Raw genomic sequence first — 26,671 nt, 5'->3', positions numbered from 1 at the left:
GCTTTGTAACCTCTGTATATTGGCATGAACATGGCTTCGCCATCTGTTCTTTAATACAGTTTCATTAGGCAGTCAATGAACTGTCTTGAAATTCAAGAACTTGAACTAGGGGAGTTGCAAGCAGGTACTTGGAGCCAGGAACAGCATCAAACAGCAGCAGGTTTCCTGCGCCCTCTGCAAGCACCCATTCTCCTTTCGTTACCGCCCTCAGCCACTACCATCTCCAATAACAGGAGGCTGGTTTTTGTTTTTTGAGAAAGTATTGACTTTCATGGGGCTAGATTCCAACAGGAGCACTTTGCCTCCTAAAATCAGATACTGAGGTAGCACTGGCATTCATATCACTGCCATCAGGTATGTGCAAAAAAGGTCTGGAGCAGGAGCAGCTTTCTTGTCAGGGGAGGTGGGAACAAAGCATGACACTGCTGCTTGCTCCATGGCACGCGTGGTAGGAACACACCACCACCAAGGAGAGGCGAGGTACTTGTCTGGGCAGCAGCCCACCAGCTACAGCATAAAAGCAAAGCATCCCAGTTGTACAGCAATGTGTTATGCACCTGAAGACTAGGTTATGTGGGGTTTTAGACTACGAATTTATGCTATAATTAACACCTCCAATTCATTCAAGCTCCTTGCCTTCTGTATGAAAGCTAAGTGGAATGTAAATCTGAGGACAGCCTTACATGTCAACAGTTTGGGCTTCAACATCATTAAACATATTACAGCTGTGTGCTGCTGCTGGGCAGTGGGGTTTCTGTTGCTTTAACAACTACAAAAATACAGACAGAGATGGAACACAATCTTTTATTAATAACACATCACATTTGAACTTTGAAAAGAGTGAAAATAAAAGGTGTATTAAAACATACCCACTCTAAGCAATCTATTTTCTTCAGTAGAAAAAAGCATACAACAGGTAGAAATACTATATACACAGTATATCAATCTAGTCATCAGCCCCTCCAAACATTGTTTTGCAAATTGGTATAATGGTGTTAGAATATACCATCCAGTTACAGTCCAGTATGAATTTTAGCTTTTGACATTTTAATTTAAGACAAACCGCTAAGCACCTAGATCAGTTACTGATATTAGAATACATACAAGGTGGTACTGTATATGAAGATACCAGTGTTAAGCTTGTATTTCTGCTTATGTATTTTCGGGATCCTACCTTGTTAGTAAGTCTGCCTCATCAGTTTCGAGTACAGGGAAATCTGTAATCAATGTCTCTGTTAAACAGAGTAACTTCTGACCCTGAAATGTGAATAGCGAATAACTGTATTCTTAATAGCCCTTTCCTCATCTCTTATTTTAATTTCAAGCAGATTTGTGTTGTGTTTATTTCACGCTGGAGGCTTTCAGCCTAAAATATAGATCACTACAATAAATCAGGAATCTATGCCATCCTTTTTTTTTTTTGGCTGGGCAGGAAAATAAAAAAAGCAAAATGTTAGTTCTTAAATTAGTTTGGCACATTAAAAAAAAAAAAAAAAAAAAGCAGGAAGAAACTCACAAGTTGCATCCTTCTCTCACAACATCCTTGGAAGAGGAATGTCAATACACAGACAGGGCAGGCACATGCAGAATGACTGCTAAAACCACGGCATAGCAGACTCCAGCTCTTAGCCTTACATCTGGCCTTAGTCCATGTGCGCTCTCACTCGCACACTCAAACGCAAGTAGCTTCTGCTGGTTGCACCTCAGTCCATCAGCTGACACCGCTGATGAGCACTGCACAACTGGAGAAGGCCCTCATGAGTCAAGCTCCAGCAGCCTTCTCGCACCACACAGAAAGGTAGCAAGTTCTGTACCTTTTGTTTAAGTGTCACTTAACAACACAGTAACCGAGCTGTTACTGCTCTGCTGAGGGAGCTGTAGCAGGGTCTGACATGTGGGTCTTTGCATGTCAGTGTGCGCCCCATGCTTCAGAAGAACCTCAACTGTTTTTGTGTGCCCTCCTCGTGCAGCCAGATGAAGAGCTGTCCACCCTTCACTGTCAAAAACATTGATATTCTCTGAACTGACAAGTTCTTCTACTACTTCAGAGTGCCCGTTTTCTGCAGCAAGATGTAACGCTGTCCTATTTAAAGGGCCTCTGGCTAGAACACTGGCCCTTTCATCTATCAGCAACTTCGTTGTTGCTAAATGGCCACTGCGAGATGCCAAGTGCAGAGCGGTGTATCCTTCTGCTGTGGCTGCCTCAATGTCTGCACCATGTTTAAGGAGCAGCCTCGACGTGCTTGTGTGGCCAGTTTCAGCAGCTATGTGGAGAGCAGTCTGCAAGAGCGCGTTCCGTATGTTGACATCTGTCTCCAGGTCTATGAGAAGGCGAGCGACACGGTAGTGCCCTCGTTGAGCAGCCAAGTGTAGCGAGGTCCTTCCATCCACGGTCTGCACATTCACGTTTGCACCCCGCTGTTTGGCCAGGAGCTTTACAATGGGGAGATGACCTTGCCAGGCAGCATAGTGCAGTGGCACCCAGTCATCCTTTCCTTTGATGTTCACATTAACACCTCTTCTCAGCAGGATCCGCACAATATTCTCTTGGCCATACTGACAGGCTATGTGGATGGGGGCTCTGCCTTCAAAATCTATTTCATTTAAGGATGCGTTCTTATCAAGCAGCATTTTGGTGCTGAAATCATCCCCGTTTTGGGCAGCAAAGTGAAGAGCAGTCCACTGATCCTCATCTTTGGCATTAACATTGATTTTCCTAGCCATTATCAGCTCCACAATGCTTTTAACTTTCTTCTCAATGGCTATGTGAAGAGGGGTGGATCCCTTCTTGTTGGTGAGGTTAGGGTTAGCATTGTACAGGAGAAGCCATTTGACACATTCTTCTTGACCAGCTTCAACAGCCAAGTGCAAAAGACTGGAGTTCCCATCTAAAACAATATCAACATCTTGAGGCTGGAGGATCTTCATCAGCTTGCTGGTATCTCCAGATAAAATGGCCTCCGTTAGCTTTCTCTTCTGTATGTCTGTAGTACCAATATCTAGATGGATATAAGGAAGAAGTTTTTTTACAATGAGAATGGCAAAACACTGGAACAGGTTGCCCAGAGAGGTGGTAGATGCCCCATCCCTGGGAACATTCAAGGTCAGGCTGGATGGGGCTCTGAGCAACCTGATCTAGTTGAAGATGTCCCTGCTCATTGCAGGGGGGGTGGACTAGGTGACCTTTAAAGGTCCCTTCCAACCCAAACTATTCTACGATTCTATGAAAAAGACACCATCGCAATTCTGATACCTGTCAAAGCTTACTTGGCCATTGTTAATGTATCTGGTGGCTTCAGCAATGGCTTGACTGCAAAGAACCTCCCCCCTCCGCCTCCTGCAGTGGTTTCAGAACAATTTCAGGTCAGATTTGGAGCCCCACTTACTCTTATTCTGTTTCTTGTGAAAAGAAGATGTAAGGATGCTGTGGTTGACCTCCCTGCGCTAATCATTGTTTGCCTAACTGGAAAACAGATGCCTGGTTTTTGCAGCATGGGATTCAAAAGGGAGAGGTGTGTGCGCAACAGTGAGGGTCTTTATTACAGTGTTGATGGGGCTGCTGAGAAGGTGGCTTGAGTCTTCTCAAAAAAACCGGAAGAAAAAAAAAGAAGAAGGAAGAAAAAAAAAAGAAGAAGGAAGAAAAAAAAAAGAAGAAGGAAGAAAAAAAAAAAAGAAGAAGGAAGAAAAAAAAAAAGAAGAAGGAAGAAAAAAAAAAAGAAGAAGGAAGAAAAAAAAAAGAAGAAGGAAGAAAAAAAAAGAAGAAAAAAAAGAAGAAAAAAAAGAAGAAAAAAAAGAAGAAAAAAAAGAAGAAAAAAAAGAAGAAAAAAAAGAAGAAAAAAAAGAAGAAAAAAAAAGAAGAAAAAAAAAGAAGAAAAAAAAAGAAGAAAAAAAAAGAAGAAAAAAAAAGAAGAAAAAAAAAGAAGAAAAAAAAAGAAGAAAAAAAAGAAGAAAAAAAAGAAGAAAAAAAGGAAGAAAAAAAGGAAGAAAAAAAGGAAGAAAAAAAGGAAGAAAAAAAGGAAGAAAAAAAGGAAGAAAAAAAGGAAGAAAAAAAGGAAGAAAAAAAGGAAGAAAAAAAGGAAGAAAAAAAGGAAGAAAAAAAGGAAGAAAAAAAGGAAAAAAAAAAAGAAGAAAAAAAAGAGAAGAAAAAAAGAAGAAAAAAAAAGAGAAGAAAAAAAGAAGAAAAAAAGAAGAAGAAAAAAAAGAGAAGAAAAAAAGAAGAAGAAAAAAAGAAGAAGAAAAAAAGAAGAAGAAAAAAAGAAGAAGAAAAAAAGAAGAAGAAAAAAAGAAGAAGAAAAAAAGAAGAAGAAAAAAAGAAGAAGAAAAAAAGAAGAAGAAAAAAAAGAAGAAGAAAAAAAAGAAGAAGAAAAAAAAGAAGAAGAAAAAAAGAGAAGAAAAAAAAAAGAGAAGAAAAAAAAAGAAAAAAAAAGAGAAGGAAAAAAAAAGAAGAAAAAAAAAAGAAGAAAAAAAAAAAAGGGGGAAGAAAAAAAAAAAGCGGTGCTCAGAGTCAGGCTTAGTATAACTGAAAACGCCACAAACTCAGGTGACCTGACCAGGCATTGGCTTTAGTCCCACTTCGAGCAAGATGCTGGACTAGGTGACCTCACTTCCAACCAACTTTACATGACTGATTCTGCAATTGCTTTGGTGGGAATTCAGGTCACTTCTTTTCAAAAGTAAATGAGATTTATTATGTTTGGGAACCACCTCATTTAATTTTTTTTTTAAATAACTACCTCCAGTAAACAAATTTGTAGTGCTGACAGGAAGAGAATGCAAGGCTAACAGTGATTTCCAGAATGTTATTCTTTGTGTGACTACTCTCCAACTCATTGACTCCCATGCCCCAGTCCAAACAACTATAAAAATAAACAACAACAAAAAAACCCTGACCATTACCTGAACTCTCCCTTTCAAAGGAAAGGGAAAGGGAGCCTCTGGATGAGAAAGCTGAATCTACAGATGAAACTCCCGAAAGCCGCTTGTCACTGGAGGCAAGTTTGGACTCAGAAGAGCTGCGGCTGAGATCCTCAGGGCCTTCCATAGTCTGTGAAATCCCTGAATCCAGCTGGGACAACAACTCTGAGAGACTGTAATCCTTAACTGACGGTAAAGCAGGCTCCTGTTTCGGCTGGGATAACGCAGACATCCCCTTCAAGAGAAGCACGCAAGCATTTTAGAAAGGTCAGTAAAGAAAACTGAGCATGAGACACCACAAGAAGAAACGTAAGATTGTTTGTTTGCAGGTAGCCTTTAAGCACTGTTTGTATTAAATGAGCCTATGAATAAGGCCACTGAAAATTTTCAGATGCAGGAGGGCAACTTTCATCAGTACTCGCACAGACACTAAAGCCACACGGCTCTTCTGTCTGCAGCATTTTTTAAGATCAGTCACACCCACATAGTCCCAGCCTTTATTTCCTAACTGTCCTGCTCTCCCTCAGCAGGCTGAGATCCACTTGCACTTAGTCCTGCGCTGAGGTTTTCTTGAGATGGCCCATGCATCTGCTGTCACTTTTGCATTCCAGTCCTTCACCAAGACCCACTTCTATCAGGCAAGAAGGTGCTCAAAAGCGGCAAAGAGAAGGTTGCTTGTGGAGTTACAGGTCACAGAGGAACCTGTTCCTTGCAAAACCTACTGCCCTTGAACAAGAGACGGAAAGAGAAAATACCTCAGGCTGCTGCTCTGGGGAATTCTTGGTGTCCAGGTCCTGAGTTATCATCTCTCTTGTTTCATCTTCTGGTTTCTCACAAAGGGCCTCTGTTTCTGAAGTGATTTCTTTGAAGAAAGCAAGAGAAGGTGGTGTTTTGGTTTTTTGGCTTTTGTTTTTTTTTGTTTTTTTTTTTTTTAATAGGAGACTTTCCTGAGATGCCCTGCTGCCTTTATCTATCATTAGAGCTTAACAGCTTTGAGATACTGTGGGAGAAAAACTCCAATTTTGACTATTCCATCTAGCACCTCATCAGGAGGTACAAGTGTGTAGCTAAGCAAAGAGTGCATAGGGTTGACTCAACAATTCATTTTCACATTCAGACCAGACTGATGTTATGTGGTGTCTACGCTGCAGGACTGTGAAATGGGAACCAGCCTACTGCTGGCAGACTTAACGACATATGTTTTTAAAAAGATGGGATCCCTGTTCCCATCAGTCCCCATACCTTGTTTGGCCGGGGGGAGAAGGAAGAGGCAAATATCTCCCATTAATTAATGCTAAATGAAGCTACCTGGAGATAGCACTTGCTACATCCTTCTGCACCTTTGAATTCATAACAGGTGCATTGGGTGAGTTCAAGCCTTTCACCAGCGTTGCCTTTTATTGGCAGAAAAATGACCATACAAATTGTTTTGTTACAAGAAAACAATTCAATTTCTCAGCATACAACAGCAAGTGCCAAGAGGCAGCACCTTCAACGCTTTGGTATGGTGAAAGCCGCAACAACTCCAGCTCGGTATATGCCCTCATACACACAGTCAGAAATGAACATAATTTCTGGCTAAATGGATCAACTGGTTCAGTACAGTCCTTATTCCTGATGTGTTTACATAGCACCGTCATGGTCAGACTTGTCCCCAGATAATCTCTTCCTCCCCAAATGAATAACTGGCCTGTATCATTGTCTCTACCATACAATGTGCTCTATTTATTCTGTCACTGAGGTTCACAGCATTTACCCCAAGGATTAAGAGAGTCCTGAGCAATAACGTGACTCATAGAAGAATAAATGGGCAGCCAAGTTACGAGGAAATCTTACCTTGAAATGTTGGCCGTTCACCAGGATCATCTTGCCAACATTTTTGCATCAGTTTGATCAAGTTATTACATGACTGAGGCCTGGATTTGGAAACAGCAGGTAGCTCTGGGCGGTGGCCTTTAACTACTTTTACCATAATATGTAAAATGTTGTTTTCCTCTGTAAAGCAAAAGCACACAAATTAAGATCTCCCAGCAAAAGGAAGATTTCTCTTTTGTCTAAGAACATTAACGGTGTATTTAGGCTGAAACTTTGTTTTCATGCCTTTTTTTCTAGATTTACAGTGCTTTCTTTTATCAACAGGGAAAAAAAGAGAAGTTGCCCTTACTCTCCCATAATACCTTTGTCAATGCAGTAACACCTACTTCCCGTTTATCAGTTAAAAACAATTGCCAGTAAGTGACTGTGTTCTTTTTCCACCCACAAAAGACACAGAACCAAGGAAAAAAAACTCAAACAGTTCTTTGCGACCTCTCTCTGGATTTCCATATCTGCTGTAAGAGAACTGAACCACAGCTTGTAGTTAGAGCAGGTACCTGAACTTTTCACACAGGTGAAGGAAGCACACAAATCAAGCAGTGGCAGTAATGTGGCTCCTGACTCTGAAGTCAACCATTGAGCTAAACGGGATCTCTCGCTTGGAGAAAAATTAATAGTAGACTGGAACGTGTTCAAACATGTTTTCTATATATGGGCTAGTCATACACCCAGGAAAAGCCATAAAGAATAAATAGCTGCCTGTTGATCGGTACATTTACTGTGGGGTGGAACAAGGCTCATTCTAGCAGACTAGCAGACTGCTTTTTTTTTTTTTTTTTTTTTTTAAGGAACAAATCAGTACCTACAATCTACAAATAAACTACAGAACCTCTCTATAGGGAAGCTGTTTCTGAAAACAGCACAGTCAACTCCCACTTGGCTTTGCTCTGCGCTGCTCCTCGTTGGCTGCAAATGCGCCAGAAGCCTGCGCAGACCACACGCTCCTCTGGGTCCGTACAGCAAACTCCGGCAGGAGCAAAAAGGTGCAACTAGGGCCCCCTGCAGCAATATGGGTTCTGCTTTCATGATGTAGGACAAAGAAGCACTTAACATTCGTGATCAGAATTTCCGAGCTTAAAAGCATCTGCCACACAAGACTAGGAATTTGGAGGACATGCCTGTAATCTGGGGCTGGTGGGGCAGGAAGCGTGCTCAACAACGGGAGAAAGGAAAAAATTCCAACACAACCCACAAAACATCAAACTTACCTGCAAAAGGCTTCTTCTGTGTAAGAACTCCCCAAACGACAATGGAAAAGCTACAAATAAAGGCAAAAAAATTATTTCTAGAAAAGCTTTAAAAAAAAAAAAAAACATAACCCAAACAAATAACAAAAGTGCCAAAAAACTCACAGAAGTATGATTTATTTTCCTAAATTCTCTTTCCCTGTCCTTCACTTCTGCATCTAACTCAGCTGATGAACACACACAGCAAGATGCAGCCGAGACCCATGATTTTTTGCAGGGAGGAACCTGAGGCAGTGAACACGGGGACCTGCTGGAGGCTGCTGAGTTCTTGGTAATATTTATCAACTACTCCACACCAACACTGACAAAATCAGAGAGCAGCAAAGCGTTACTGTGGATTTTATTTAATACTTCTACCCTGCAAGACATCTTTAAAGAAATACATTCCATTGAGAATATGACACATCTTTTAATCTACAGCTATGATTTCCTTTTCCTAATAACCTTACCATGAAAGAAGAAACAGAGACCTAGTGATGAAATCCACTGAAGATAGCTAAGAATTTTGTCACAGACTCGAAAAGTAGGTCAGGATGTACCTTTTGATGGGGAAATTAAAGGTGGGCAGGCTGCCTCACATGCCAGTTACTTATTTATAAGTGTTACTTGGAATGATAATGCTCAAGACCCAGGATCGGCTGCAGTTCGTTAAAAGGCCTCTACACTATAAAGACATTGCAAAAAGCGAAGCAAACATGACCCTTTGCAAGATGAGGCTCAAACTAGATTTAGGGTTTTCATGCTCCATTAGGTTTTAGAACCAGAAAGAGGGCTCATTTTACAGCATTACTTAAAGAGCTTCTAAGTGTTTTCATAGTTAACTGACCTGTACACATCATGTTTGGTGTCAAAACACCTGTTTTTCTCTTTGATGCGCTCTGGAGGAAGGTACGCAATTGTGCCACACAAGCCGTCCATGCTGATGTCATGGGAATGGGACAAGCCATTGCACTTTGCAAGTCCAAAGTCAGAAATCTGCAAAAAACGGAGGAGGAAGAGGGGAAGAAAAGTTCACGCTACCATTAGACTTTGGAGGTGTTAAGAAAAAATTTTCTGTAGAGAACGACAGAGGTAACAGGATGACCCACCAAAATATAGTGAGCTGCCGTTCAGAAATACTAAGGTAAGAAACCATCTCTGGAAGAATTACGCTATGGTAATGCTTTATGGTTAAGCAAAAAAAATAAAGTATAAGCAGTTTTTTGCAAGCAGCAGCATGTCACCCCATTACATGGCAAACACAACAAACAGACAATCTATTGTAATTTGAAACTAGTCAAATTTAGCTAGCGCAAACTACACTTTAATGTAATTATTGGTCCTGCCACCCCCTTTCCCTGCGTAACCTCCCATTGTATGTTACGTTTAAGTGTTCTGAGCACCTGTTTTCAGACCATGAGCTCTGCAGTGAGTGCAAGAGAATTGCTCTTTCAGATATCGCTGTTACAGTGACCATACCAACAAGGACAAAGCCCAACACCGGAGACACAAAAAGTTTGTTGTTTGTTTGGGTTTTTTTGTTTGTGTGTTTTTAGTTTTGTTTTTTTTTTAAAGAAAAGTACACAAAAAACCCAAACCAAAACACACACACACATCAAAAACCCACACAGGGAATTCTTTTTGGCAACGAGGAGATATGGCAAGTTGGTGCAGTGACGCAGTGAACACAGCTGAAATGAACTAAACAAGTGACAGCAAGTTTATAAAAAGGAAAACACACCTCCACTTTAATTTGAAGTGTCAAACAAATATGCATTCATTTGCTCTCAAAGGCATACCAATCATCAAGCAAACAGATAGGCAAGGAATTTCCTTTGTCTCACTTATTTCCCACTGCTCAAAAATGTCTATTATGCTAAGTGGAAATTTCAAGAAAAGTCAAGTCTTTTTGGACAACTCAGCCCACTGATTTTTGTCTACATGTTAGATAAGATTTCCTCCCCGCCCCCCCGACTTATATATTCTTTTTATCTAATAAATACGCAGGTTTTTCAATGACTCATTCCCCTTTTGATCTTCACAGCTTCTTTGAGAAAGTTCTCCCTCAAAACAACAAGCATAATTAAAAAAAGCTTTTTTGTTTTTCTTCCCTTTTTAAATAGGCTCCAACTTTACACTTTCAGAAGTTTCTGCCTAAAGATACCACAAAGCCAGTCGTAACATGCACCCGTTACTGGAAAGGGAGAAAACTGCTGCCAGCTTCGGCCTCCTGGAGAACAGGCAGGCTACACAGCCATCGGTCTTCAAATGCTAGGAATCTCCCTTTGCCGTAAACCAAACAAAGCGACCAACGCCAGCTTCAAGAAGAACTTCTCCCAGGCACAAAGCACTCGACAGAGGCATTCTCAGGAGCTGTACAAGGCCTGTACTTTAGCACACAGGTATATTTGACCTGTTGTCCACCTGTATCTTAAATCTGTAGGGTAATGTGGGAATGACTTGAAAAGAAGAATAACAGAGAGGGGGGGAAGGAAAAAAGCGAAGTCATCTGGAGGAATAGTTTCTTGTGCTTGTAGGGCTACACTCTCGGAAGGGGATTGCTGGCCTCCTCAGCAAGCCGAGCGTTGGAATCCAGGAAAGCAGTAAGGATTCAAGAAAACCAAGTTCGCAAGCCAGCTTAGCCCTGGGAAGAGCTGAATCAACCGCCCCAGGAAGTGCTGCAGGACTCTGGGGCACTTAGCACTCCACGGGAGAACAAAAGCACAACCCCAACATCGCACAAGCCCGTGGTGTCAGGTTAATAAACGCACCGACTGCTGCAAGTCTGAACAGATCCGACCCGGCGAGGCGCTGCTATCCTTTGATTAACATGGAGCAGAGGCTTGTATACACCTCAAGAAATCCATATGGCATGAAGGCATAATTAAAGTAATACACCTTCCTCTTTGTCTAAACAATACCGGGTTTCCTACTGCCTAAGTTAAGAAATAAAGATGAAATGCAGACAGCACAGCGACACTCCTGCGTTAAGAGGCACCAGCTACGTTGCGGGAATCTAAGGCTAGGGGCTAAGACAGGAGTCTAAGCACGCCAGACAGAAAAGGTCTCAGTCTCTTTAAACCAAGAAACAGCAAAGGTCCGTAATATACCCCTCTCCCCAGGCTAGCAAGGACTTCACCTCGTGAACCCGCCCCTACCTACTATGAAGGACTTGGTTTTATACCAATTAAGAGGAAATTCATCTGTAGAGCAGGGCTTCAATCATACCAAATTCTGCAGAAAGCAGTGGAAATTGAAGAGTTATCTTCCAGGCTGCAACAAAATAGTAAGATTCTGCAGACAGCTTTTGTGGCTTTTATTAGTTCCTTTGGGGTAAATTTTCCACACTGCACAGCGTATTTAGTCATGCAGTTTCTTTAAACACCAGTGGGAACTGTGCAGTGGGTGGAAGACGCGGCCATTTAACGTACCTATTTTGCCTTTAAATTGCTTGCCAGGTACCTGGTTCTGCAATACAAGGCACCCTTGGCTGGTGAAGGTAGTGAAAGCGGAGCAACCCTCGCCGCTTCTTCCTCCGCATCCCCACTAGCCCTGGCAGCCCACCCCGGCATCTGCCCTGCCCCACGATCCCACAGAACCCCTAATCTCACTCCTCACATCAGTTATTTCAGGCGGATCCCACCATGCTTCAAAAGCACACCCAATATCAGCAAGAGTTAAGCGGAGACACGGAGGCGACAGACTGCTTCATGCAAAACAGGCGGTGAAGAGGTAGGAAGAAGAGAAAAAAAAAAAAAACACAACAAAACAACAACAAAAAAAACATTGGCCAAAGCCCACGCAGACAGTGGGATTGTTCGTGTTCAGACAGCTCGCGCCATCTCTGCTCTGAAAATGTCTGCAGGAGAACACACACGTGAGCGGCAGCTGGGGAGGGGAGCTGTACGTGTTTTCCTGCTCACTTCCCAGCAACACTTCACTTTACTGAGAGATTCCATGAACTAAAGATTTTTTTTTTTCTTTTTTTGTTTGTTTTAAATGGAGTATGCTACGCACACAGCTCTTTCTCTGCTTCTGTCATTTGTGGATGTTTCAAATCCAGTTTGTACAAAAAACTCAAAACGCTCACTTGCAAAGTTTTAAATGCTTGAGCTTGTCAAGTTATTTTCTGGAGGGGTTTTGGTGGTTTGGGATGTTGGGGTTTTTTTGGGGGGGAGCGGGGTGGTGTTTGGGTTTTGGTTGATTTTTTTTTTCCTATTTGTTTGGTTGGTTTTGGTTTTTTTTAATAGTAGATATGCTCACTTAACTACAATGGTTACTAAAGTTCCCAAACTATTCCCAAACACTGCAGGGATCTAGCTCCCAGGAATAAAATTAGCACTTGGAAGGTGCTTTCACTGATGATTCCCGACAGGCCATCCTGAAGCGTGCGCTCGGCTTCTGACACTGCATGTCATTTTTCTGCAAATAAGACTCAAGAACCCACTACAATGGACTCGGGGACAGAGTCCACCTAAAGGTTTTCTTCATCAAATAGGTAATAAAGCCATCAGATTAATTTTTAATCACTGCTGGCATATCCAGTATTTGTCTCTGTCCAAAGTCTCTGTGCACTTGGACATTGAGAATGCCACCACATTTGTCTGCAGGGTTTTTGGGTGTCTGGGGCATGGGGGGTGCTGGCCTTCTTTGTTTGTTTTTCTGGGGATAGAGGGAAATGCTGGTTGTTTCAATTTTGTTCTCTAAGAAATGCTAGAAATTTTTAAGAGACTTACATAGGGCACAGATTTTGACTACTAAAAATTAGGAATAAAAATTCATTCCAAGAGTAGACAGACCAGCATCCGCACCTCAAACATATGTCTTTACTTCAGTGTTTATGAACACACTTCAGTTGTTAGGCGCTAAAAGAAGTCTTTCTGAAACAGACTGTACTGCCATCCTTTTCCAGCCTGCCCTGAAACTTCAAATCCTCAAAACCTGTTTCAGGTGCGATGTTTGCAGTGCTCTCTTCAGAAGCAGCAGAAACCAAAGCCACGGCCAAACATCCATTTTAATCCATCATAAATCTACATTACTGTGACAGGGATGGTCTTGTTCCCTCCCCTGTGCCACCACAATTAGATCAATTAGAGAACTGATCAAGGTGAAAACCAGCTTTGTTGGTTGGGATTAAAGAGCCACCTAACAACAGCCCGACATGGAAACCTTGATCAGGAGGGGTGGGAAAGAGGGAGCAGGGACACCCAAAACAACAAAGCCTCTTCTCATTTCTAATAACAGGAGAGCATTTGCAGCTGATAAAAAGAAGTGGCTGTGTTAACTACATCAGCTAGGCTAATAAAGTGAGACAACCGCTCTTTACCAGCCTGGCCTCTGGGTATTACTTTGACCTACAGTTAACGACCTACATTAAGAAGCTTTCTGATACACGAATTTGCCCTGGAACTAGGCTTCTAACTCCACACGCAGAAATTTTGCGGCCCCTTCTTCAGCCGAAGCAAATAAAGGTGAAGACCACAGGGGGAAAGCTGTCCATGTTCAGTAAGACTGTCAGCACAGAACAACACAGCAGCAAACTTCACTCTTGACACTGGTTTAAATTGGAGCCCTGGGGCAGGGGGAAATATAAAAGCAACTACAGTGAGCTCAAAGCAGTGCACAGCTGAGACCAGCTCAGCCTGCTTCAAGTTCCTTACAAACAAAATCTGGGAGATGAAAAGTAACTGGTGGGATTTACCCCTGCGTGTATGCCCACACGTATATACATGAGCGTGTGCGTATATATACATATATACGATGAGATGAGGAGCAGCAAAACCCAGGTTGGATAGAAAAAGAAACAAGAACTTACAAATAATGCTTTTGCCCGAAAGTATTAAGTTGCAGGTTGACTTCATTTTAAATACCTGAACAAAAAGTAACACTCTTAACTATGAGATTTGGAAGATAAGAAACCTGGGAAGCAAGAACAGAGAGAGCATGGCGGGCACGGTAGCTGGCAACAAGTTAGGGTACGAGATTACTGCACGGCACGGCGTGAGTGTGTGTGTGTGTTTGTGTGTATTCTCCTACTGAGGGCCCTGGAGAGAGATCACATCGGAGCAGGGAACGAGCAAACTAACGCGGCACTGCCTCCCCAGCAGCAGCTCCCCGCCAGCAATTGTCACATCTCAGGGAGCTCAGGGGAGAGATCCAGAATTCTTACAGAGGACAGGAGAGCTGCAGAACAGGCTCATAAGACACGGTCCAGTTAAGCAAAAACTAGATGTTAAGCAGCCCATTAAGTATCGGAAGGCTGCATCAATGGAACACTGGAGAATGGGGAGGGAGGGATCTTGTTGGTACAAATAGAAGCGGCAGGTTGAAATTAAAGAAAAAACAAATGCATGCTGATCCTGGCTAGCAAAGCCTGTCTGGGTATGAAATAATCCTCCCAAGGAAACCACACTGCCTAAGGCAACCATGATGGAGCAGGACACGGAGGGGAAGGGAGCTCCCAGCTGAGGCTCTTGTCAATAGTGAGCTCCACCACCACCCCTCGCCAGGGAGGAGGCACGCATGCATGCGTCCATCCTCCAAAAACCAGCAAAGCCTTACCTTGCATTGTACGTATTATAGACATATATTTAAAATCACCAAGGAATCCCCAACGTGCCTTTGGAAAGTTAATATCTGTCTATCTAATATCCCCGCTCAGTGCTCGGGCTGATCCCATCCTCTTAATTATCCTCCCAAGAACAAAATTCGGCACACACTTATGTAATGCGCGGGAGACGGCTTTATGATATGGAGGCACCCACTTGATGATAAGTTCTGTACAACACTGCTGCCTTAGTCATCATCCTCACTTGGGGTTTTTACAGTAAGTGGTGTGCTCGTAAAAGAAGAAGGGCGTGTTTCCATTTAACTAGCAATACGGCACAGAAGCATTTCTAATGCGCTCCACTGGAAGAACTGTCTGTTTCCTGGCTCAAGGGCAAACAGTTTATAAAAGTCCTCCCTACCTCCAAACTCTTCTTTTGCAGTCTGCAACATCTCTTCACTCACCTTAGGATTCTATTAGGGCCAGGTCACCTACTAAATTAACACTGACATTTAAAAAGTAAAAACACTTCAATCAACAGCTCTATTAGCCTTCCAGCAAGAAAATCAAGCATATTCAATCAAGCTGCAGGGTCTGACATTTAATTACAAGCTTCACATCACACAAAAAGAAGGTTTGGGGCCACATTTTTAAAGTGAAGGCACCTCACAGAATATGTACATCTCTTATTTTGCATATAGGTTCCTATGTCTGCTTTGCTGCTTGGAGGGGTTTCCTCCAAGACGCCTGCAGATGTAAAAGACTGCTGGCTGGAAAAAGGTTTGGATTAGACCCTTCTTTTCTGAACTTAACGGCAAGGGTCTGAAGACCTTCATGTGTTTCATCTACAGAGCAAGTAGCAACAGTTTAGTCATGTCAACAGTGACCTCACCAGAAACATTCTCCTTTTTGAACATTTTGCACTTTGCCCCTTGTATTACATCACCACCCAACGTAGGCTGCACAGTAGGCAGAATATCAGGCAGCATTTCAACCTCCTGAAACAGTGAGAAAAATACAGCCTTCATATCTTGGCTCATGGATGAGTCAAGAATTAGGAATTTAAGAAGTTATGCAAGCCAGCACAAACTTTAGGTAAATAAATACTTAGCGACGGCCTCTCAGCACCAACATGTAAGAATATACTTTTAACAGTTCAAACCCTGATGTTCCGGTCATGATACCATGGACCGCCATAGATGCCTCTTATTCCAGAAATTCCTTCTAAGAAGTGAACCACTAAGAGGCCTAGTAAAAAAGCTGAGACCGTCACAGGTGTGACGGCATTAGAGGCACACACCTCTTACGGCTCCAACCCTTTCCTGACATCAGGAGAGGTGTTTTCATCTCATGAAAACGTCGTTTTTAGAATGGTACAGGCCAAAGCTATTTGGCCAGTTTGAGGGGGACAGGAAAATGAAGCAGATGGATGATGGCACCAATTACAATCTAGGACCACTTGTACTGAGTTATATCAGCCAGCCGGGATGATTAAGCCTGCAGTTCTAAGGTGAAGAGTTCGGCCATTGATTTGGAAAAAAAAAAAAAAAATTGGGAAAAATACGTATGTTAGTCCCTTTCTTCTCCAAAAGAAAGGATCAGAAAGCAAGCACAACTGTCTTAGTCCAGCTGTCAAAACAGAACCTCCAACAGAGAAGGCCAACAAGTTTTGCTAGCTTACTCTGGAAATGGATAACGAAAAGAATTTCATGCTGATACAGCCACAAAAATTTCCTTAAGTGACCTCTGGTATGCATAAGCAGTCAGGACAGAGATACTTCTTCACTGTATGTGCTCTGAGTAAATGAAAGAAGAAAATGAGTTGCCTCCAGGAAGGCTTCTCTGGACTCCAGCTGTAAATGAGATTTGGGTATTTAGTGGAGCGTACAAAGCCAGAAACACCTAGACAGAACAAGGTTACCACTGAAGCTGTGGAGGTGGCATAGATGATTTAGAGGTTCACGCTACTTTTCTCTCGCTGTTCTCATCTGCCTCATGATCCTACTGCGAGGAAATTTACAGCAGGGCCCATTAGGTATCAAGACCAGAGTCCACTACACTAGCACCCTCCTAAAATTTCAAGAGAGTTCTCACAAGCTCCCTAACTCAGCCTCAATAGAAGTTGTAACAAAATGATGCGTAAATCAGGTAGGCAAGTTTGGGGATTGGAGAGGTTGGGTTGCTGGGCGTTTTTCTAATTCAAAAGGAATGCTGCTGGTTTCTCTCAGGCCTCTGAGTTTGGCAGGAGCCATGCAGGAATATCCAAAAGTGGGTCCCTGGTATAGAGTGCCCAATGCCTACCTTGACATGGTAGTGGGCATCAAGCAGGATGTTTGCAGGCTTGAGGTCCAGGTGGAGCAGCGGAGGGGACATGCAGTGCAGGAAGTTCATCCCCACAGCTGTCTCGTGGATGATTCGGAAGCGCAATTCCCAGGGCAGAGGTTCTGAAGCCAGGAGTTTTTCTAGAGAACCCGTTTCCATGTATTCCATGACCAAGCCAACAGGTTCTTTACAGATGCCATAAACAGGAAGGATGTAGCGAAACTTTGCCATTTCCATCTTCCTGGCTTCTTCCAGTAACTCCATGCGCTCCCTGGGTAGAAGAGAACAGACGGTGAAGGATGGAGTAGCTGTTTCTTCCCCCCCAAAATGTGCACAAAAAGTTTCTTATGAAACTGAACACCGCGCTTCATGATCATCGCTTTCATGACCACGCTACATCTCATCAGCCTGTACTCCAGGCGTATTTCCACAGTTGCTAACTTTGTTTTACACTTCTAATGGCAGGCAGCTCACAGCTGCTGAGCCACAGACGAGTTGCACACTTCGGTGGCGCAAATATCCCCAGCGTAAAGCCCGTCCCCCCCGCTTTGATGTTTATGCTGTGCTGTTCAGAACGAGGACGATACATGCGGTGCCCAGATTTACCACCGCTGTAACTCCTTGGGCTAAAGTCATTAACTTTTTGTGAGTCATAAGGCTGTGTTAATCAGGAGCGAGCAGGGATGGCATTGCTTCAGCCGCCCTGCCCGGCGTGGGCTGCCGGTGCGCAGACCCCGGCCTTGGGAGAGGAACCCCCGGGACCCACCATGCAGGGGAGCAAGCTGCCCGCTGCGGCTGGGGGGACCCAGCAAGAGCCTCCTCGTCCTCAAAAACCCAGGCTTAGCAACTCCAATACCATGCTCACTCAGCTCCAGCGGATGCCGAAAACTCCCAGCATGCCATTTTCGGTGATGTAACAGTCCCAGCGCCAGCACGTGTAATGAGCACCCCCGGGTTGTTTACGGGTCACTCCAGCCTGACCCCACAGAGCACGAAGCGTTACTCAGGCCAAGCTGCAGCCTCACAGGTCAAGACCCTTAATTGCCATGCCCTCCTTCTGCACCTCGCACACGGCCAACCTGCCGGGAGTCGCGTTCGCAAGAGGAAACAAAGGTCCTCTCCCTTGGCCGACTGTGCCCCCACAGAGGAGCCACACCTGATGGGTGAAAAAAACCTTCATTCCGTCAAAAGCTACATTACTAGTGATGATGGGCAGTACCCAGAGCAGCTTTGGGCCAGGGGTACTGATGCATCTCCGTTGCTGCCACCCACCGGTTCACAAAAGAGGACAGAGGGAGGTCAGATAGATAATATTTCCTGAACAGAACCTCTCTTATTACACGACCCTGTAATGTACCCAAGGCGTGTCCACTATTTAATGGAGAACAGTACCCGAAGTAATACGACAAAGTTTTAACACAGACACCTGGTAAACAGAGAGTCCTACTTTAAAAGAAAAAAAACAAACAACACATTGATTTGACACTCTCCTACCCACCCAAGCGTTTTGAGTTGACCAGCCTTTCTGGAAGACATCAGGGTTTAAATATAAAGCTCAGCAAGCACGTTCACAGTGGCTGCCACAAGTGATGAGAAGAAAGATGCTCGTAGCCTGGCAAGGCAGAAAGCTCTGTCGCCTGCCCCTTCTGCCAGTTCCCGAGAGCTGGAGAACACCTGAGGACCGATCCTGACCCAGTCTCAGTTTGTGCCCTATGCCACTAAGAAGTGATGCCAGTCACCACCAGGGAAGCCTCTGCCATGGCAGAGCTATCAGCTCAATCAAACTTACTATTTTTAAAATACAAGGCCAGCTAGAAGCACTCTCCATTTCTAAAAAGAGAAAAGCCAAGTCCAACCTTAGCGCAGTAAAGTCTCCCCTTCCTGCGTGTCCCCCTCGCCGATGCCCGAATGACCCAGGGGACACCACACACCACCCACATGAAACGTGGCTTGCAAGGGACCCTCAGCACTCCCATGTGGGAGCAATTTTGGGAGCCATCATTGAGCCCTTAGACTCCTGTGCATCAGGACACTCCTGTGGCCCCATCCCCTTCCGCTCTGCTTCACCGGCTGCGGGAAGCGCAGAGTTGATGTTTGCCCAGACAAGGTTGGGAACGCGTCTGCTGCCTGTTCCTCACCAGCTGCAGCAGCCTGCAATAACCCGATGCAGTTAACATTTCATGCTGGGGGCGAGTCTAGCCCAGCAAGAAGCAGCAGACCTATTTCAGAGGCAAGATTAGGCTGAAAAATGGTTTAAGAGGGACATACACACTGGCAGGAAAAAAAAAAAAAAAGATAAGGGAAATAATTTCTATTAACCATGTTGGCTCCTGCTGCTCCCTACAGCAACTTTCTTGTGAAATAATTGCCTTTGTAGACAAGTACCCAGTTTGCTCTTTGGCACGCTGGAAGGGAGCGCCTATGAATAATGCAACCAACTCCTTGCCCCCAAGCCACATGCATAGCCAGCATAATTCACCAGGCTTCGGCGGGCTGAGCTCTGGAGTCAGGGATGTAAAGTACCTGTCTGAGCCCTCCAAGGCAAGGCAAGAACCCAGCAACAGCTACAGCCTAACAAGAACCACTAGACTCCGGGGATGGGGTTCCCGGGCTGACAACAGCCTCAGAGAGCATCATCAAAATGACAGGCATCAGCTGCTGGAAATGGGGCATTTTCCCCAATGAAGAGAGAAGTTCTAGTTTCAACAAATTTTTTTTTTTTTTTTTTTAAAAAAAAAGCTCCCTTTCTGCTTGGACCAGACCCAGTTAGTTGAGTGAATTAACTGACTAATTAACAGGCAAGGGCCCTTTATCTAATTTGCCTGTTTAATAAAACCCCCACACAACAATTGCCACCTTTAGCATCTTCCCATACCCAGAGCATTCAAAACTTAATCAGCCAGCCACCTGGTACAGCCAGGGAGACATGTCGGTTTTCAAATACCTTTAGAAACCAGAAAAGGAAAAAAGACAAAAGAAATAGAGAGGGACAAAATGCAACTCGGTCATTAGCCAAGTGCCAGAGTGCACTTGCATTAATCGTATTAACACAAACAGGTCGTTAAAGCAAGATCTCCTGCATCAGGCAAAGATGAAAGGTCTTTCCCTTCCCTTTCCCCTCAGCGCAGGGCGCTGCTGGCAACTCAGCACAGCCTTAGGTGTTCCCAGCGCGCCCATCACCTCAACGCGCAAGTGGTAAAGCTGCGACAAAGGATGCTGTAGGTATCCTTCACCTTCACGTTTAACAGATCAAAGTAAGCGCTGGGATGGGGGGGCTGCTGCTCAGTTACTCCTAGTGCTTCGAAACTACTCCGCGGCACTATCACCAAGAAACACCTCCCTCCTAAGTGGGGGAAAAGAAAAGCTCCTTAGGACGTTTCTCAGTCAAGAGGCATGAGACTAGCCTCTGTTATAATAGCTTCTTATTTAACACCTACACGATTAAAGAGTCAGAATTATCTTCCCTGAGCACCTTGGCTCCATTCCCCTTCCCCTCCACTACTATATCCTAACATTATAGTTATAAAAAGTAAAAAAGGAAAAGAAAAAGCTCACACACAGGGCAGCCGAGCTCATGTAAATCATGGGGTGCGTACACTTTCCCCCGTAATAGTATTAGGGGACGGGGGCATTCGCAGCAAGAGATCTAGCACTGGGTTCAGTGCCAAACAGCATCTTTGTCAGAGAAGTCAATGACAGATCTCCCATTTTCAAAGCAATCAGGAGCATTACATGAACGAGGGACCTCCGACATCCCCAAAACAGCTGCCTGCTTCTGCTCAAAGTCAGACCCCGAACGGATAAGGCCACATTCTTTGGATTCTCCTGGAGAGACAAGGGCCTTACTCCTGCCCACCGCCTCACTCCCCAGGGCCCAACCCTTGTACCACAAACCCTGCCACAAGAACAGCAAGAATTACGACTATATCCACATTTGCATGTATCCAATCTTTATGCCCTAAAGATAACACTGTGTTATAAAAGCACAACTTTAAACTCACAAGGCAGTCCTTGCAGCTTTATATTCCCCCACCACTACCACCACATTTCCTTAATGGAGTCTGAGACAGAGCAGTTTAAAGGTGCTCCAGAGAAAAATCAAAAAGCCCCGAAAAGCCGTAATGGGGCTGTTTCTGTGAACCACCTCCAGACAGAGAGCAGCCAGGCTTCTTTCTCCCAGCCCTGCACAGCCACGCTGCTCTCCAGCGGGGAACGCCAGTCACCTCTTTGCAAGCTGCAGCCGCTGAAAGATGGGGTCCACAAAAATACAACACCCGGTAATTCTTTCAGGGGCTCTTTTGTCTGCACCACGGCAGATGTTTAAGAGCATACCGTGACCTCTGCTCTGCAGGGTACCTCTTTAATGACCTTCACGCTGCTGGTCCTGAGAGAAGAATGTGAGTAAGAGAAGAAAAGAAAAACCACTGCATGGCCAGGGCAGAATATGTTTGGGGAAAAGGAAAGAAAAAAAAAAAAAAAAAAAAGGAAGAAAAATCCCTTCTTTCAGGTTAACACAGATCTCAGCCCTGCTAACAGACCTCTGCTGCACAGCCCCGGTACAAGGGGATGACAGGTTAACTCAGACAGCTAGGCTCGCCCCTACGCTTTAAGGGGCACAAGTTGAGTTATTAAGTTCTACCTACACATCCAGGGACCGCCAGAACAGACATTCATTCACCTTCGTCACCTAAATAAATGCAACATCCGCTAACAGCAAGGCATTTCTAAAACCTCATGAATTTCTAAATTCCACTCCACTCCTAAATCCAGGTCCTGCAGAGGGACATGTAGGGCTTTGCTCTTTTTTTTTTTCCCAATCAAGAAGGCAGACCTTTCCACCTCCACACCCTGTAGTCACCCCCACCAGAGAAGAGCCCTGAAGAACCTCTCTGGGAACCGTTACATCGTTCATCCTCATTGGAGCCTGCACGTTTACGTTCAGCTATAAGAAATCCACAAAGGCTTCCAGGTTGCTCTCTGAGCTCACCACCCTTTTTCTCCAGACCATACTTACATTCTGGCCAACGAGAGTAAAGAGAAAAGACTTGCTGCTCTCCGCCGCAAGTCCTGGGGGAGAGGCTCCTCCACCTTTCTGGCTCACACTCTCTTTTATTCAGGCTTACACTGAACCTCCCCATCTTATACAATCATAGAATGGTTTGGGTTCGAAAGGACCTTAAAAATCACCTAGTTCCAACCATCTAGTCCCTGCCATGGGCAGGGACACCTCCCACCAGACCAGGTTGCTCAAAGCCCCATCCAGCCTGGCCTTGAACACTGCCAGGGATGGGGCATCCACAGCGTCTCTGGGCAACCTGTTCCAGTGCCTCACCACCCTCACAGGAAAGAATTTCTTCCTAATATCTAATCTAAATCTCCCCTCTTTCAGTTTAGCCCTCGTCCTATCACTCCTCTCCCTGATAAAGAGTCCCTCCCCGTCTCTCCTGTAGGCCCTGTTCAGGTACTGTAAGGCTGCTATAAGGTCTCCCTGGAGCCTTCTCTTCTCCAGGCTGAACAAGCCCAACTCTCTCAGCCTGTCCTCACAGCAATCTTGAGAGCATCTTGAGTCACATGCGGGAAATGTGATCTCAGGAGACAGAAAGTGGGAGCAAATAAGGTGTTAGGAATGGAATTTGGCTTGATCACCTGAGAGGGCTTGGGCTTAAAGGTAAAAACCACTTCTGGCTGTACATTCAGTTTTTCTTCTGCTTGAGGCCACTTGGCTCTATGCTGCGATAATTGCCAAGGGAATTACTTCAAATCTCTTACTGTCTGCAGAAACACAGTAAGAGAGACTGTATACAGAGTACTACTACCACCAAGCCATTACAAACAGGGTTTTAATGTGGTACCAAATAAATAAATAATAAAAAAAGCACCTCTGTGTTTTTCAGTTAATGTTTCTGATGCCACTAACTCTGCCGCTTCACAGAGTTCCAAGAAACGGCTAGTCAAGTTAATATCCTGGATTAACAATCTAATTACACAGGCTTGTTCCAACCTGCAAACTAAAAAGGTAGTGGTTTATTTTGTCTGTGCCCCCCACCCCACCATTGGAATGGCACAATTTAGAAAAGTTTCGGGTGAAAAGTCTTTTTTTTTTTTGGGGGCGCGGGGGGAGGGCAGCGTTATCAGCTACTGAAAGGGGTTTGGTAGAGCAGCCTAAGAACCAAAGGAGAAGCAAGTACAAATTCAGCTTAGCTTTTATTTTGCAGAAACAGCCATTTCAATGGCCAGAGACCCTCCAACTTCTAATTAATGCTCCCCTTAAGCACTTGAAACACAAATTCTGCAGTAAAAGAAATAAATTAGTGTTTCGAGGATTGGATCGTCAAAATGAACTAGGAGCTGCAAGAGCCCCACGCCCTCAAAGTTCCCAAATTCCGAACGCATTTCTGTGTACTGCACTGCATGTTTGTACAGTCCTCACAGCCACGGAGGGACAGGCAATTCTCTATTGCTCATTGAAGATATTAATATAGAGATTTGGTAGAAACTCTCAAAATTAATTGTTCACATTACAATAGGTGGCAGCATCCTTCTTCTCTGACTGAAAATTCACTTTTGAGTAAACTTCTAAATGCACTCTGCAAACGAAGAGTATAACAAGTGTTCTAGCTTATTTTTAAGAGTTGTTTTAACTGCAAAATCAGTCAGCTACAATGCAATTTTTATTAGGCCTCAATAAGCAGCAAGTCTAAAGTCTACTTTGAAGTTTTAATGGCAGGAGGGCTCGCAGGTTAACCCAATAAAACACCCTCGGCAACTTTGAGGTCTTTTCTGTGTCACCCACAGACAGCACAGTTACCCTACGCATATATTAAACTCTCCCTCTCCCCTTTTAAACAAGGATCGCTTTTATTTTATTTACTAGGCTATATAAGCCAAAGTCAGCAATTCAGATAATGGGCAAGATGCCCCACTGCCCTAGTAATCTTGCAGAAGATGGGCTCACAAACGTCTATCTCCCTCCTCCTGCAGGAATGGCAACAAGGGAAACCTTTTGTGACCGAACCAACCCACTTCTCAAAAAAAAAAAAAAAAACGAACTGCAGAATCAGCTCGTGAGCTGGCAGAGATCCCAGAGACCAAGATGGAGCTGGAAAAGCTGCATGAACCCGACTTGGCCACATTTCGCCTCCCTCCGCGCAGAGGCTGACCTGCTGGGAAATCACTACTGTCCCTCAAAACAGAAGGATGCTTCTGAAGACGCCTCTGCCAGCCTTCCTCTCCTTGGGAAGGAGAGCTGCGCTCCATCGGCCCCCACCACACGCAGACGGCACGAGCACAGCGTAGCTGACCATCCTCCACCACGGGCCACAGCTGGTTACAGATGGCAGGGGAGCCGGAGGAGGCTCTCACCATGCGGTATCTTTACCTGCCACACGCAAGACGGCTCCTCACTGGACCACCCAGTGAGGACGCACCCTGGGCAGAGGCAGGGAGAAGCGCCGGCCCTGAACTGAAGCTGGAGAACGTTATTTCCCAGCACGTCTCCTTTCAGCACCCGCTCCTGAAAGGCGGAACGCCCGTGGCTGCGGCACCCGCACCCCAACGCCCCCCACTTGCCCCACCAGCATCTGCCCCACGGGAGTCGCGACTAACGCGTCTGCAAATGCAAAATGCAGGCTATAGGGTTTCTGCAAGGTATGGAGATGACTGATCCCCAGAAGCCCCCGGGGATCCCATCCGGCATTCCCACTCCTGCAACCTCCCATCCGGCGCTGCCTTCCACGACCTTTGGAGCCGCGGCAGGCGTTAACGCTTCGGCGCAAGCCGATACACGCGCGACCAGGGGCAGGGCCGAATGCTTTTCCCTGCATGGCTCCCGGGGAATCAAGCAAGACCCATGCCGCAGCCCGTGCGGCCAAATGACACCTTGGAAGGAGGGGTACGACGGAAGGAAAAAGGCTGCTCTTGGCTTGAAGTGTGGCAAAGGCCACTTGGGGAATATTTAATCGCCCGGCGTTTGGTGAGAACCTTCGTTCTCGTTGTCGCTGGTGGGTTAAGTAGGGCTACTAAGGGGGAGCCCTCGGTTGCCCCGCGGCTCCCCGGCTGCGCGTACGCGCAGCCGGGGAGCCGCGGGGCAACCGAGGGCTCCAGGCTGCCCGGAGAGGGGTCTCTCCCATGGGATAAAATGCTTCCCACCCCACCACCACCACCACCAACCACCCTTACTTCTCATCCACATGCAGGCTGGGCGAGCACTTGATGGCGAGCCAGGTCTTCCAGTGGAGGTGCCGCACCTTGTACACCTGCCCGAACCCCCCCGAGCCGATCTTCTCCCAGCTGCCGAATTCGCTCTCCTCGAAAGTTTTCAGGAGTCCCATGGCCCCCCAGGGCGAGCCGGGCTCCCGGGACATGATGATGGTGGTGGTGATGGTGATGATGATGCTCCTGCCGCCGCCACCGCTGCTGTTCCTTCTCGGTCGCCGCCGCCGCCGCCGCCACCCGGCACCGCTACCGTCACCGCCCGTCCAGGTGAGTCAGGTGTGACGGGGGGTGGGGGGGGAGTGGCGTCACTTCCTGGGCTGGACCCGTCATCCCGGCCGGGCTCCCGGCTCGTAGCGCCCTCCTCGGTCCTTGCGGAGGGAGGCGGGATGTCCCCAGGGAAGGGACAACGCTTGGGACACCTATAAAGGGCAGCGTCCCCCTCGCCCCCCCTCAGCGCACGCTGTCGAGCTGCGACAATTAAGCTATTAAATAATTAGCACCGGCGACTGCATTCCTTCTTTTTCTTCAAGGCAGGGGCTGCGTCCCTCCGGCAAAGGAGGACAAACCCCTTCACCCGTGTGTCCCCAGGCTCGGGCCATCCCACTTGCAGGTTGTGTCTGTCCGTCTGTCCAGACACGCTCCAAAGCGACCATTTTTAAGGCTCTGGGAAACCCTATTGATGCATCTCTGGTGTTTTTTTAGTTGTTTTTTTTTTGTTGTTTTTGGTTTTTTTATTGGTCGCGCCCGGGATTCGAAGCTTTGATGATCCCTGCGGCGCATTTCAGTGCCTGAATCCTTTTGCGGATCTAATTCGCAGGTACCGCAGGATGAAGAGAAGAGGTTTAACTCGGTGACCGAGGGGAGGTCACAGCTGCAGCTGGGAGGAGGGAGCCCGCAGCCCCGGGCGAGCAACCTGGCAGCAAAGAGGCTACTCCCATGGGCATCAGGACCTTCACGCCTATCGCGTGTCTAAAGGTTAATAAAGCTCGTGTTTGTTGTACTGAGTATCGGACTCGGGTTGGTTGTTCTAGGCCGTTAGTGTATGATCATTTAATCTGGCGTGTTAGGCAAGAGATAGAGGACAATGTGTTTTAAAGCTGGGATAATAGCAGTAGTCAGCCTTGTCTTTGCAAAGCGCCATTTAAAAAGAATCCATAGAGACATTTAATTACTTTCAAAAGACATGGGACATTAAGTCTGTTCTCAGGGCTTTATTCCACATGGACTTGTTCCTGCTTAATTTACTCCGGATTAAGTGAAACAATTGCTCATTCTGAATGAGAACATCTCTGTTTAAATAAGTCAGGAATAAGAAATAGCTGTGTCTAGAGACAAGCCCTTAGGCCACCTGTGTGACCCAACAAGACACCTCTACCTGACCCCCTTCTCGTGGCTATCATCCTAACTTGTTCCTTGCTTTGATTCGGGACTTCAGCTGTGACCGGATCAGCCTGGAGAGACTGCCACGCTCTCAAGGAGCTCTGCTGCAGTTGAGGGATTTGGAGAACAAAAGCCTTGGACGCTTTATCTTCTGGAGGTGTGCACAACTTACTTAGTTCCAAGCAGCACAATA

General features: G+C 45.5%; 1 protein-coding gene across 1 annotated transcript; it reads right to left on the bottom strand.

Annotated features, from left to right (window-relative positions):
* Positions 1 to 801: 801 nt before the first annotated feature.
* Positions 802 to 25,247, bottom strand: RIPK4 (receptor interacting serine/threonine kinase 4). Its single transcript, XM_063345166.1, has 8 exons — positions 25,063 to 25,247; positions 16,864 to 17,155; positions 8,863 to 9,011; positions 7,998 to 8,047; positions 6,751 to 6,909; positions 5,670 to 5,776; positions 4,897 to 5,149; positions 802 to 2,999 (listed from the first exon to the last, which is right to left on the bottom strand). The coding sequence occupies exons 1-8, from the start codon at positions 25,245 to 25,247 to the stop codon at positions 1,822 to 1,824; spliced, it is 2,373 nt and encodes a 790-aa protein (XP_063201236.1). The 3' UTR covers positions 802 to 1,821.
* Between the last annotated feature and the right edge of the window lie 1,424 nt (positions 25,248 to 26,671).

The sequence above is a fragment of the Chroicocephalus ridibundus genome, chromosome 1, assembly GCF_963924245.1.
Source record: "Chroicocephalus ridibundus chromosome 1, bChrRid1.1, whole genome shotgun sequence".
NCBI classification, from domain to species: domain Eukaryota; kingdom Metazoa; phylum Chordata; class Aves; order Charadriiformes; family Laridae; genus Chroicocephalus; species Chroicocephalus ridibundus.
The sequence above is the reverse complement of the archived record's forward strand: the minus strand, read 5'-3'. Positions and strand labels throughout refer to the sequence as shown.

What these genes read in the sequence shown, in the direction of transcription:
- RIPK4 (XM_063345166.1), bottom strand. Translation starts at nt 25,247, where the DNA reads ATGTCCCGGGAGCCCGGCTCGCCCTGGGGGGCCATGGGACTCCTGAAA. An exon ending in ACAGAAGAAGCCTTTTGCAG is followed by an intron (nt 6,910 to 7,997) that starts GTAAGTTTGATG and finishes TTTGCTTTACAG; the next exon opens with AGGAAAACAACATTTTACAT. An exon ending in CCCCAGAGCAGCAGCCTGAG is followed by an intron (nt 5,150 to 5,669) that starts GTATTTTCTCTT and finishes CTTCTCTTGAAG; the next exon opens with GGGATGTCTGCGTTATCCCA.